The 14889-nt window shown below is 39.0% G+C and overlaps 1 protein-coding gene across 2 annotated transcripts; it reads left to right on the top strand.

Annotated features, from left to right (window-relative positions):
* Positions 1 to 459: 459 nt before the first annotated feature.
* LOC133500998 (uncharacterized) lies at positions 460 to 13791 on the top strand. 2 transcript variants are annotated; one of them, XM_061820345.1, is made up of 6 exons: positions 460 to 557; positions 1222 to 1282; positions 7190 to 7336; positions 7457 to 8395; positions 12674 to 12739; positions 13367 to 13791. In XM_061820345.1, exons 2-5 carry the CDS (start codon positions 1222 to 1224, stop codon positions 12733 to 12735), a joined length of 1209 nt encoding a protein of 402 aa, XP_061676329.1. In that variant the 5' UTR covers positions 460 to 557; the 3' UTR covers positions 12736 to 12739; positions 13367 to 13791. The 2 variants fall into 2 exon arrangements, with proteins under 2 accessions (XP_061676329.1, XP_061676328.1); XM_061820344.1 differs by having other exon boundaries at positions 466 to 557; positions 1215 to 1282.
* The last annotated feature ends 1098 nt before the right edge of the window (positions 13792 to 14889 follow it).

The raw sequence follows: 14889 nt of genomic DNA, 5'->3' as shown, positions 1-14889 counted from the left end.
CCCATGGCTCCAATCGGGCACAGATTTTATGAAGCCTCTGGTTAGTCACCTGAAGAGAAGTCTCCTGCTCGGCCAGGCATCTGCCTTGGATCTGCAATGACTGGAGGAAGGCTTCTGAGTTGGCTGGGTCCATGTTGTGGCCAGATCGTTCTGTCATAACCAGAACGCTAGGGCGTACCCAAATGCACGACTCGACAGGAACAGGAAGGCAGTTAGAGGAAGGTCTTTATTCGTTCCAATGTCCTATGCCGGAGAGTCAGTCAGAGCGAGCAGAAGTATCAGGAGCGTCAAGCTTGCGGGGTAGGTTGGACGACTGGCGAAGGTCGGTACACAGGGGTTCAGGATCAGGAATGCAGATGTGCGGTAACGAGGCATGGATGGCAACGATCTGGCAAAGCCAGACCGTCCGTTGGGTCTTATATAGACTGGGGTTAATTATCAGCGATGAGGCGCTGGTGTGCGCCTCCTAATCAACGCAGCTGTGCAGGGGATGTGCACAGCCAGGGCTGGACCGGTAGGACCATGACAGAGAGTATTTGTATGAAAGGATTTGACAGGTGCTTATTTTTTTTATCTATCTATCTATCTATCTATCTATCTATATCTATCTATCTATCTATCTATCTATCTATCTATCTATCTATCTATCTATCTATCTATCTATCTATCTATCTATCTATCTATCTATCTATCTATGTTCTTGAGAGTGTTTCAGGAGTTTGTGTGCATGAAAGCATTTGAATAGTAAGTGTGAGTGGTAATCCTGAATAATGTCTCCACCAGCCTTCCATAACAATTCAATTCTGTACATGTCACACGGTGGCAAAAGTCACAACTGTACTGAAGCCCTTTCCACAAACTTTCTTTGCTCACATATTAGCACAAGGTGGTGATTCCTTATGGTGGTGGAATGGGAGGACACACTCCATACCAGTTTAACCCCCCCACCCCCAACCCTATCCCTCTCTAATCCCCACCCATCACTCCTCCTTTTTTGAGAACAATGTGAGCGTGTGCAGGAGGTTGACAGGGAACAGTGAACAACAGATGTTTGTAGGGCTGCAGGCCACTCATGGTCACGCAGACACACAACGAGTGTAGCTACAGCTACAAACTCTCCATCTTTGTCAAGCGTGATTTGCTTGAGTCACAGATTCCTCATTTTGAGTTCAAGTGTGTTTTTATCCCGAAAACATGGGCTGCTCCTCATCCAGTGCACAGATGGTAAATCAAGAAAAAAAACCTGGTACCAAGCCAGAAGAGAGCACGGAAGGCACACTGGGTAAGTTAGGAGTTACTTTTCACTTAGACATCAACAATAATTCATACAGGTGCAGAAGCTAATTTCATTTGGTGTCTTTCCCCAACTGCTCTGGTACACTGTGTGCTTTCTCAGTGATGATACAGAAAACGATGACTTATTGATAATTTTATGGTTAATAAATGGACGTTCTTCTGTTACTTATTTATTTGTTCTCCTGGTTATAATTGTAATTGAGCATTTGTTACAATGTAAGTCTAAATACTATGCTTGCTTGACAAAACATCAGGTATACCTGCATAATCTAACAGTTTCATATATCGGTACATTAAAACAACAAATTGTTTACTACTGTGGTGTAGAAATTGTGCTGCATCAAAACAAGATGTGTTTCTAATGAACCTAAGGAAAGCTATGTTTAGGATAGCTCCTTGTGCAAGAATGTGAACTTCAATACATTCCTCTCTGCATGGAATCGCGCTTTCAGTTTTGTTTCTCAACATTTAGGTACTCTTTATTTTAGGTCAACTCTTTATTTTATTATTTTAGGTCAACTCTTTACTGGAATAAAATATTGCAGAGTAACTGCCCGTTGATTTCATTTTTCACATTTGCAGGGCCGTGCTTATGCCCATCAAGGGTGTCAACAAAACCATGATTGTCCATTCATGGGTCAAACCTCCAGTAACATAGCTATATAAATGTCATATGAAGCACAGCTTTGCTCTCACGAAACCTCCACACGTCCATTCACGAAAGTGTATTGTTAGTCCATATTCCCTTTTTATTGTGAATGCATAAATCACGTTTGGACAGTGTAAAAGCTCAATTCATATTGCCGTAAATGAAAGATTGAACAATCTCTTTAAAAAAAAGGGAGGTAATACTATGAACTATACAGCAGGTGTTTAATCCATAAATTTTTCCAACCATGTCAACTTCAGTGCCTCTCTGTGACACTTCCAGTCTCTCTGTACCACTTTGTTGATGACACTTTAAACTCAGTGGCAACGTCCTTCCCTCTGAGAACATTCTGCCTGAATGCTTTAAATTTTTAAGTACAGTGGATCAATTTTTAGATGTCATCTTGGTCTCATGATGTCTCCATGTAAAAGAGGACAGTTTAAATATGGTACATATTCTCATTTAACCAGGAAATTCATTGGTCCATTCATGATGAAACACCTGTTTTGTGAATTTTGCCATACAGCTCCTTTTTAGAGAACAGATAGCTCTGCAGAAATGACTGAAACATTAAATAATTTGACATAAACTAAGCATTGAAAAGTATAGAGAAGGTCAAATGAAGTGTCCCTCAAAAGTTCAAGTGCATTTAACTGTAGATTCATCTTGAAATTTCACCCAAACGATAAATATCCCCAACTTGTTCTGAGTACCGTAGTCAATAATACTGCATATACAGCAACATTTAAAGTTCCAACATTACCACTCGGTCACGTTTTGATGTCAATGTTCACGGATTCATTTTTCAGGCACCTGTTACTCATTTCTTTAAAAGGCTTTTTTTCATGTGACTGTGCAATCCCAGTCGCCAGTGGTCCCATCTACTCTCTGGATTGGCTGTTTTCCTCCTCCCAACCATGTCAACTGTTTTGACTACCACCGCTGTCATCATTGGCAGACAAATAATGTTGACATGCGAGTCATCCATGTATGCAGGCATCCCGTCTCAATACATAACTCTGTTTTATCCAGAGTTTCAGTGTTTTGTGCTACGGACAGAATGAGTTATTTTAAAATTTCCAACAGAAAAAAAAGATCTGCTTGAAAGACAAACACTGTTACATTCTTAACCCCTGTTAAAAATGTTGCTCTACTCGTTAATACTGAGTACATTATTGTAGCTAAAATTAATTTGAGCCTAGGTTTGCCAGTTTATTTCAGGTGCACCTTCCAAAGCATAGTGTACTTCATTCTGTTACTCACTGACCATGTTTATGCGATGTGAAAATGACAGAGTTTACCATCCGGTCAAAAGTTCAGCTTTTAGAATTGTGTGCTAGAGTTCTTCCATTTTTTATTGTAATTTGTGGCAAGGAAGGAGGACTCCATTGCAAATATAGAGAAGTATCCAAGTGCAAAACAATTAACTAAACATTATGATCAATACAAAGGAATTGTAAACTACGGTATCTAAAGGCAGAGCAAATACTGTACAAAAACCCAAGAGTCCACGTAAGAAGGAAGAAGGAAAGAGGTTCTGGCACAGAGCGGCTGCCACACAGAGGCTTCCCAAGTCACCATTGCCATCACATGTTCTTTCAGGTGGTTAAAATCAAAGTTTTTCTGATGCCACCACTTGTAAAGAAAAAACCTTCGATGTGAGTTGACCAAAGCAGAGTGATTGGGAAAAGATGGTCAGTGGCATGTGGAGTGTCACAGGAAGTCTTCTTTAATGCCGTGATTTGAATGTGCAGAGTATCAGTTGAAAAATTACGTTATGTGAAGTGAATTGCTTGGAAGAGGGACTCAACGGCGGCTGACATTTAAATTTCAACAGGGAGATTGATTAAAAAATACTGTAGACGGGATGGCGGTATATACATAGTTGACATGGGTTTTGAGGTAGTGGAGAATTTATTCAGAACATAGCAGTAAATGAAATGCCTTATCCTTGGTCTTGGTAGATGTAGCCTAATTTGTGAATGAGCCTAGTGTCCTATGAGTAATTCTTTTTGTGACTGATGCTGTATTACTTACAATGGGTTAGGTAATGGGAGATGATCGATCTAGGTAGACGTTGATCGCTTGAGCTTAACTAACTCTTCTGTTGCTCAGATTGATGACACAGACATGCTTGTTTGACTGTAAAAATTGATTGAATGGATTAACACTGCCTTAACTGCAGCTGAGATGTACAACCTAAGAGGCTAACCATTATAGTTTACAAAATGGTTTAAAAACCAACCCAACCAAAGCTTTTATACATGCCCAACAGAAAATGCCTTCTACAAACCCAAGGATGGAGGTTTGGTTGCCAGTCTGTCACCAACCTAAACTTCTTAGGGTATACTGTATCTGTTGGCTCAACCCCAAACATTGTCATTGTTTCAGGTTCAAGTCAGCGGAACTCACTAAAGTTTAAAAAAGTATTCATGGGGGTCCGGACCACTGGGAGATAATTTAGATTATAAACCCTCACCATGTGAATGTTTTTGGCCAATAAAACCCATTCATAGATAACGCACAATAATAACTGACAAAAAGGAAAGACACACGTGCGCATGCACACGCACGCACACAAATGCCAATTCAAAATTGATCAAGATTGTAGCATTTATTTTATTTGGCATAAAATTTTGTTTGTGGATGGACCAAGATGAATAGAAAAATATGCATTTTGGAAACGTTTGTGTTCATATGAAGGTGACCTGATTTGAGAAAGCAGGCTAACACATTCCTTTCCACCTATCAACTCTTGGCTCTTTACACCATTTCAGACAGACAAATACAATCATGCAGCTGCTGAGTCAAAACCTTTCAGGCATTCACTGAGCAGATGCATTCTGATTTGTCCTGTTTGAGGGCAATCTTCGAAATAGACAAACGGACCAGGCTCTTATGAAACCTTTATGAATTTACTTTACATTATTGCTCCAGACATTTGACTGGAAAAATCTATGCACACTGTGTTTGCTCTTGTACTGTACTTTTACCCCAAGCCTAACGTTTGGTTGACACACAACTCAAGTCAGTATATATGAGTTAAAGTGGGTTGTGTCTCAGAGAAGTTATTGTCAGATGTGAATTATTTCCTCTGAGCGTGCCTTGCTGAGAATCCATTATTCAACTCGGTCTCAAGTCTCTCAAGCCTCACATTAAACTAAGGAAATGAAAAATGAAAAAGACATTCTTTGCGGATCATTGTTTACTTATAATTTCCTGAAGTCAATTAAGCCTTTAACCATAATCGCTGCATATTTTGTAATTTGTATGTGTTAAATAAAACTGTGTCCAAATGAAAAAGATGAGCCATTTGCCTTATAGTAAAAGGAGATGGGTTCGAATCTCGGCTCAGGCCTAGAGTTTGCATGTTGTTTGTGTTTGTATGGCCTTCCTTCCACACTTGAAAATCTTTCATGTTCGGTTAACGGTAAAATATCTCTATAATGTCCATAGCTAACGGTGGGAATGTGACTTTCAATGTTTTGTAAGTATGTGCAATTAACTAGTACTGTGTGGATCATACCCCCTTCTCAAAATTCAGATGCAACAGACCCAAATTCAAACATAATCCCAAAGAGTAAAGAGTCACAAAAAATAATTGAGGATCAGGTCCCAGGATTTTGTTTTTGGTTGCTAAATAGGTTTGGACCATGAAACAAAGTAATTACCTCTCCGTGGGTTAATTGCTGTCTTCATAGGCTGTGTCATACTCCTTGAAGGCTGGCAGCTAGCGGCAATGGTACTTTTACTCTGTTACAATGTATAAATATTGCTTGGCCTCTTTTTATTTATATATCTTATTGGCCTCTTTTTGCGCCGATCTAATTTAAGCGGTAGTGATGTTTAAGTCTAGTTCACCAATCAAACGACTAAAGAAACTCACATGACCTCCCACAGGACCTTCTATTGGACTTACGAGACAAAGGTATTAACACTAGATAAGCCAGGTCGTCTGATCGTCGTGCCGACGTGGCTACCATTTTGTCATCATTACCATGAAGGCAATGGCACGCTACTCTTCTTTACATTTAGCCGTACGGAAACAACAGTTTTCGTGTATTGTAGTATTTATCTGCCCAAACGTGGATGTTTCAGCTCATTTATAACTTGAGAAAACACCTTATTGCATGGTGTTTTGCAATTTTTTTTAAAATTTTTGTTTGTGCTATTTACTCAGTACTTGAGTAATTATTTCACTCTGTATTTATTACCCTTGCTCAAGTATTTTTTGGGTGGGGACTACTTTTTACTTTTACTTGAGTCACATTATTGTCAAGTAAGAGGACTTGTTAAATTACAAAATGTCATTACTGTACCCAGCTCTGGGGAGGACATCCTCTATTGGTACTCTTACGTTTAAGCAATATTTTTCCTCATCAGATCAGCCAGTGTCGCATTTGTTGCCATGGTCTTTTGTATTTTCGCACTGATATGCTGCGGGCCCTGGTCCTGATTCGTGGTCTCAAAGGAACCGCTAACCACACTTACCATCCGCGACAAGAGCTGATCCACAAGAACAGCTTGGATTTATTAGGGAACGTGCCTGCAATTACTGTATCTAACTTGTTTATGGATGTTAATGTTAAATATGTTAAACGACAGAGCGATGTTGGGAATTATGACACAACAGAATGAGTTATTTACAAATTCAGAAATGGCCAATAAAATAAACAAACAAACAAAAAATGGCGTACTTAATGTTTTCCTGCAGGCCACTCATGGTAACGCAGACTCACAATGAGTGTAGCTACAGCTACAAACTCTCCTTGGGAATAGCATTTGAAGTTGGTAACAGTCAAAAATGAAGTGAAACAGACAATGATTGATGTCAATTCTTTTCCGGAATGAGAGTGGTTATAAAGGAGGATGCCATTCATGTGCCGGTTGAGATCATCTTAGCCCCAGTTGGATGGCAATACAAAAAAAAGGAAAGAAAATGGGCAAATTTAATTTCAATCTTAAATTTGTAGATCAGCATGTACTTGAGTAGGGTAATTAAATGTTTTTCTGTGTGAAGAAAATGTGTTGATTTTGCCTAACTGTACTCTTCAGTGTTTCAGATTGCTTAATTTAATGTTAAAATCAAATGAAAAAAATCCCCAGTCCCCCCTTCAATGTTTTTTTTTTGTCACCTTTTTCATGTCTTTGGTGTTTGCATGTCTGAGTTTACATTGGACTTATAGCTATGATTCTCTATTTGCCACTGCTCTAATCATTATGAATTTTCTTGTCTGCTTGCAGCTGTTCAGAATGGCATCATTGCAGAGACCATTGAGGACAAAAGTCTGTTCCCTGTAAGTGTCTTGGCAAATGATCTTCACCAGGAAGCTGATGATGGGGCAGAGGCAGTGTTGGTGGTCATGGCAGGCCAGAAGGATCTTGGCTCTGGTGAATACAGTATTACTCATCTTAAACCACAACTAGTTCCTGTCAGTGTCGAAGAACCTGGTTCTGCTTGTTGTTCAGCAAAATCCTCCGATGATGTGACTTATCCTGTTCTTGCTGTAGAAGCCTTGGAATCTTTGATGGCCAAACCCCTTTCCGAGGAGGAGATCCCTGCTGTGGGGGATAGTGAAATTAGGCAAGCAGAAGTCCTCGCTGAAAAAGATAATGAAACTTGTAAAACAGTTGTTCCTGTCCTCGGAGATGATGATGTGATTAAGGATGAGGGACCAGTTGTCCAAGAAATGAAGGCTAATAGACCTACTGTTGATATTGAACCAGTGTATGTTAAAGTTCCTGCTGTTGAAGAACAGCCATCTGCTTTCCGAGTTGGGGCCTCTCCTGATTTTGCCAATACTGTTGTTGAACCAGTGGTAGCAGATACACAGAAAACAGTAGCTGGTGTCCCTGATGAGGTGCCCCCTTCTCTAGAGACTGCCACTGAAAATTCTCCCCTGCTTCCACCTTTGGTAAGGCCCAAATCTCCTGCTTCAACTGAGGCTACGAACAATGAAGTTGAACCACCGGCTGGACCTATGCCATGTGATGCTTCTGTAGAAGATCACATCACTCCTAGATCCTCTGAGGAAAAAGAAAATATCATAGATGCAGGGATTGCAGTGGCGACGATTCCGGAGATGTTTCCTTTAGTTCCAGTTACATATGAGGCACAAGCTGAGTATACATTTGCTGTTGAAGAGTCCAATGAATCTCTTCTGATGCCTTCAGAAACTGTTCAACAAATTGAACCCTCGTGTCCTGCAGAATTGACCTCTTGTCAGGAGCCTGCCTTAGTACTCCTAGAGGTTCCAGTATCTTCAAAATTTATTTTGAAAACCTCATCTGAGGAGGTTTCAGAAATTCCTCCATCTTTAGGAGACTCTTCATCTTCAGTGGTGATTGATTGTGCTGTTGAAGTTCCTGTAGTTAGGGCTACACAAAAAGAAATTGAAGCCAATTCACCAGTCCCTGCTACTGAACAAGTCTCTGAACCCTCAACTGAAGGTAAAAACTGACAGAACACCTTGCTGGTGCACTTTTATTTAACGCTGCCAAACACAAAGTCAATAAATATTTTTAGATGATTGCTTGTTGGTTTGATGGGTTACAAGAAAACAATATCAATGAAATGGAGGGGTGCCACATGTGCCAAGCATGAACCCAATAAGTGTAGGTAAAAAATTTGGAGAAATGGAGAGAATTTCATTTTTTGCTGTTTGGAACAATGGAATTCCTCCCTAGAATACAAAGGCTGAATTCTGTCCTTTAGTTACAAATGTAGGTAATCATCAAAAAACAGAAAGTAGCCTGCTAATTGATATACAGCTCAGCCAAAACCTTTTTACTTTTGCCTCTACAACTTAAATTTTGATGACATTACTACTGACATATTCCTCTAGGCGGCACGGTGGTGCAACTCGTTAGAGTGTTGGCCTCACAGTTCTGAGGACCTTAGTACAAATCCCGGCCCAGCCTGTGTGGCTTTTACATGTTCTCCCCCTGTGCCTGTGTGGGTTTTCTCCAGGCACTCCGGTTTCCTCCCACATCCCCAAAACATGCATTCATTAAAGACTCTAAATTGCCCCTAGGTGTGATTGTGAGTGCGACTGTTGTTTGTCTCTATGTGCCCTTTGATTGGCTGGGAACCAGTTCAGGGTGTACCCCCCCTCCTGCCCGATGACACCTGACACCACTCCCACAACCTTTGGGAGGACAAGCAGCTCATATAATGGATGGATGGGTGGATATCCCCCTATAAAATGGTTTGACAAACAATAACTGAAGTGTGTGGTTGGTGACATGATTATTTCTGTTGTTTTTAAATGTATTTTATTATGTTTTCTGTGGTAAAACTTTTCATTGTTAATGACAGCAATTATTTTACAGTGCTTCATTTAACACAGTGTTATACAGGTATTCTCTATTAAATCTACCATGCTAATTTGGTTGTCAAGGTGTCATACCATATCGCAACCTGTTAAATAATATATGCCTGACAAATTCTGACAATGTTTTTGGAATGAGCTCCAAACAGTGCAACATTATGACTGGCTGAAATAATCGTACGCAAAGTTGGGCACTGGACCTGTCCAAACACATTCAGAGAGGTAATGAATAAAGGCCAACATATAAGAGCTTGTTCATATCCAGACAATCAACTAATGGGAAAAACATGTAAACATTGAGTAAGACTGGCATTCATTGTGTAAAAATTTTGATAACTGTTACCATGCAGATATCCAACACACAGCTGGCTAGCAACCAAAAACACACAATGAATTGTTTAACTCTCATTGAAGTGAACAGCTCAACAATCCATTGCACACGCTCCTGTCTGAACTACATTGTTTGCACCAAACAAGACCTTGTTAGTCTGTGAACTCACATGCATACGCAAAAAAAAAAAAAAAAAAACACACATAGCCACATACAAAATGTAGTACTTGTCTTGAGTTTTGTCAACACAACAGACTTAATCACCCAACTCTGTGCACCGTTTACTGTAGTTCCTGTTCTCCACATTACAGAAGACAAATCTGGAGCAAGACAAACCAGATCCCAACAAGCCAGGAGAATTATTGTCGTCCAAGTGGGGAAAGACATTTACAGTGTATTTAGCTGATTTTCCAATTTGATAAAGCATTGTGCAAACATTTTGGGTGACCATTGAATAACTTTAAACACCCTTTTTCACACTTGGGTTTGAGAGAGAAATGTTGCTTCTTCATTTTTCGTTTTTCTTTTTGCCTCATTTTAGATTTTAGAATAGATTATTACTATTAATAGATTAATATTATGCAACCGTAGAAATGCTCCCTTGGTACTTTCTCGATTTCAGGTAAGTCAAGGTGAATTTATTTATACAAGGCATTTCATACGCAAGGTAACTCAATGTGCTTTACATGATTAAAAACATTTTGCCACAAAGAGCAGAAAGACATTTAAAAGACAGTTTAGTCAAATTATTAAAAACATACAGTGCAAGAAAGGTGATTTAAAAATGGAAATGCTCAAAAATGCTTAATCATAAGCAACACACACAAAAAAAAAAAAGCGCTTTGAACCTAGACTTAAAAACAATGCAATTGATTTCACTTCTGCTCGCAACTTTTATCCATTTTCGTGCAGCATAAAAGCTAAACTGTTGCTTCACCATGTTTGCTTTGGACTGGCACAGTAACGGTAATGCTCTTTACTGCCAAAATCAATTACATTGATTTTGTTGTGGTTTAAATTAAGGAAATTGTGATTCATCCTGTTGTTTTGGACAGTGACACAACACCATAATTCATCTCTGGTCATTTCCTTGCTATAACTCTCTATATACCATAACTAAGGTAATCATCATTGAAGTTCTGAAGAATTTGACCCAAAGAGAGCATGTAGAGGCTGAACAAAAAAAGTCCAACAACTGACCCTTAAGGGAGCCCAAGTGTCACTGCCTTTCTATAAAATTGAAAAACCTACGATAGTTACAAAATAACATATTTCTGGCACGGTGATCAACTGGTTAGCACACCTACCTCACAGTTCTAAGAAACCAGGTTCAAATCCAGCCTTGCCTGTGTGGAGTTTTCCCTGTGCCTCTGTGGGGTTTTTTTGGACACTCCGCTTTCCTCTCAAAATCCAAAAACATGCATCCTAGGTTAATGTTTGACTCTAACTTGCCCATAGGTGTGAAAGCGAGTGCGAATGGTTTATTGTTTATTATGTATGTGCCCTGCGATTGGATGACGACTAGTCCAGGGTGTACCCCACCTCTCACAGAGAATCTGCTGGTATACTCTGTCTCTCCGCCCGTCACCCAAGTGAGGATTAGTGGTATGGAGAATGAATGAATGAAGTCACTGATAATGTAGGGATACACACGTCTGACTTTGGTGCGAGCAACGTGGGATTGATTCCCGCTCAGTGATAGTGTCGATATCTGCCCTGCAACTGACTCGCGACCAGTTCAGGGTGTTTTCTGCCTTTCGCCCGAAGCAGGCTGGGATAGGCTCCGGCTCTCCCGTGACCCTTGTGTAGATAAGCAGCTTGGATAATGAATGAATGAATAAATGAAACCTTTCCTCTGGGTAGGACCTGAACCAAGTAAAGACTGTCCCATTTCATCCTACACACATTTCCAACGAGTTCAACAGTATGCTTCAATCAATTGTAGCAAACACTGCATTGAGATCCAACAAGACAGAAATTGATACCTCTCCTGGGTCAGTGTAACATTTAACACTTGAAAAGCTGGTTCTGCACTTTGATGAGATCGAAAACTTGATTGAAAGTTGTCAAAATGTCAATTGGAGTTCAAGAAATTGCAGTGTTGATTAAAAACACTTTCCCAAGAATCTTGGCTATGAAGGGGAGGTTTGAGAAGGGTCCATAGCTTGCTAAAATGGAGGCTTCCAGCATTCTCTTTTTGGAAGTGGCTTCACGGCAGCTACTTTTTCAAGGTTTAGTAAAGTTGCCGGACTGAAGTGAGCAATTGAATAGTTGCTGCAAACCAGCGAGTAATGACTTTGCAATAGTTTTCAAAAAGTCAGATGATATTGACCTAAGACAACTAATTAATGGCTTCAGGTGGTGAACTGTTTTCTTTACATCTTTTGGGTGCTCAACTATGAAATTTTTAATTGTTTCTTGGGGGTTTTGCATCGTTTTATCATTTTGCTGATTTGTGTTGATAGATTTTTTTCTCACTAAACTAGCAAGCAAACTCATTGAATGTATGTACAGTTCTGGAGGTACAGTACCAGATTAGGCGAGTTTGCAAGCATGTCAGCTGCAGTAAACAAAGTGTGAGTATTGTTGAGATTCCTAGAAATTGCTTCAGAAAAATGTTGCTGCCTAACCCTTACTAACGGTTAAAATTACAAAGGCTTTGTCTGTACAGGTCGTGATAAGTTTGGAGTTTAGTTTATCTACACACGTTATACAAGTATAACCATCCTATACAATAAAGCCCAAAATAATCCTTTCATCATTTGTTGAATCACGTGGCACAAGAACGTGTCCAACGATGGTGTACTAAGAGATATGACAATTTGAGATACACGCGCCGTGGTGTCAACGGTGATCCTCGTTCCATATGGTTAAACCATATGGATTTAGAATAGAATATCACTTAAACTTATATATGAGTCAACACAGGTGAGCGAATATGTGTGGTACATTTGTCACATGTGACTAATTACAATAAATCAAAATTCAAATGTATGGTTCATCTGTTTAAACAATTATTTAAATGGATTCGTATCTGCACATGTGTGTGTGTTTGTGCTTGTGTAGTAGTGTTTGAAGCAGAGTGCCATCACGACATGGAGAAAGAGAAATCAAAAAAGCAAGACTGAATTGGTAAGAGAACAATCTGTACTATTCAACCAGAATATCTAACTATAAGAACATCACTCAGAAACTCTAGCCACATATGCAGGAATGGACAGATGTTTTGGCAATGTTGGAGCTACAATTATTCTTCCAGAAAACTATTGTTATGCCTGCCTTACCTTGCAGAAAATCTGACGAAGGGCCAACACTATAAATATGTGAGATTTATTAAAACACACACGTACATACACACACATTTACCAGTAGTACACATTAGTGTTTTTCGGAGTCTAATACAACACAAGAAATTGCTCACACAAAATTGCTCAAGTTACTCTGGCTTCCTCCCACATTTCAAAAACGTGCATGTTAGGTTAAGTGAAGACTTTAAATTGCCTATAGAAGTGAGTGCGATTCTTTTTTTTTTTTTTTTTATGCATGTGGCGTGCAAATGAGGCGTGACGAGTCTGGGGTGTACACTGCCTCTTGTGCAGAGTCTGGGATAAGCTCCAGCTCACCCATAATCTGAATTAGGACAAGTGGTGTAGAAAATGGATAAATGCATGGAAAACTGGGTCTCTGCCACAACTAGTTAAAATATTGAACACCAGTAGTTGTGTTATTTAACTGTTTTTTTAATCATCTTTCACACAGAGAAAAACTGCTAAAAAAGGAAAAAACTCAAAGCTGCAAGCAAAGAAAAAAGATGATGCATCAACAAAGCTGACCTACCGTTGTCTGTATTGTCTTGTTTCTTTTAATTGTGTATATGTCTGGTATATGAATACACAATGTAGCTTAATTTGTCACCTATTAAAAAGGTTTTTAACGGATTCTATCATTACTTTGTGTTGGATATGCTATTTAAAAAAAATGGGTAACATGGTCTAATTGTAGTTAAATGTACAATAAACATTGTAGTTATGTCACATTTCAGAATTGTAATCATGTATGTAATATCTTTGGCATTTTCCTACTAATGTGGTTGATGTTGTAATAGGCTAGTGGAAAGAAATGCGTATCAAAATAATTTTTTCGGGATGAATACAGAGGATCATCATTAAATGCTTTTAACAAGATGAGATGGAACCAGTGCCCTGTGATTGGCTAGCAACAAGTTCAGTGTGTACCCTGCCTCCTGCCCGTTAAGAGCTGGGATAGGCTTCAGGACTCCCCCGACCCTTGTGAGGATAAGCAGCTAAGAATATGGATGGATGGAGATGGGACCATAGCAGCAAAAACACCAAGCAGTCCATCTGTGTTTATTTTTGTTGTATTACCCCTAGTTTTGACTGATGTTTTAAAATAAAAATCTAACAAGACTCATTTAAAAATGTGATGCATGGAAGGTGCAGAATGATTCCTTTTTTATTACTATTCTCTATTGTCATGATCTCTTTTGTCTGAAAGACAAACATTTCTTCTACTTTATGCGATTCTGCTAACAGTGTCCAGAATAAAGTCTCAGTCACTAATCCCATTTTATGTGTCTCTATGTGTATGTGTTTTTAAGGATATAAAAGTCATTTTCTGAACAATGTTCTTCTGTTTTTGTGCAAACATGGAAGGTAAATTATTAAGTGTTCAATGGATAATGTAAAGACCATTGATTAGACAAATATGAATGACAGATGATATGGACTAAAAGATTATATAGTACTTTATTAAGTGAGTGGGAAAATAAAAGACAAATCCAGATTGACGTGTTAATTGACACAGTTAACATTTACATTTTGATTGAGATGAGGATCATTTTGACCAGTGTGCTGTCTTTAAACAGTTTAGTAAAAAAAGTGTGAGTCTGATTTAATTTACTGTTTATTAATGTTAGTCTGAGTCGACTACAACTATTTCACTAACCCCTGTAGCCCACTGAAATGCAAGGAGACAAACGGAAGAATATTTTGTTATATTGCCCACAATAACAGTGGAAAAGAAATAATGTGGGGAAGTTTATGTCTTTATTCTGTTCTCATGAGAAATGTTTGAAATAGTTGCAAAATTGCATCAAAATCAGAATCAGTTTTATGGGCCACATAACAAGGAACACAAGGAATTTGTTTCTTGTACTTTAGGCTACAATACTATGATGACAAAGAGACACAATTTAAATAAATAACTTTCTTTTGGTTGTCCTGTAAGGGGTCACCACAGCATGATATCTCAGATGAACACTC

This window comes from Syngnathoides biaculeatus, chromosome 5 (assembly GCF_019802595.1).
Source record: "Syngnathoides biaculeatus isolate LvHL_M chromosome 5, ASM1980259v1, whole genome shotgun sequence".
In the NCBI taxonomy this organism is placed as follows: Eukaryota; Metazoa; Chordata; class Actinopteri; order Syngnathiformes; family Syngnathidae; genus Syngnathoides; species Syngnathoides biaculeatus.
This window is presented reverse-complemented; position numbering and strand designations above follow the sequence as displayed.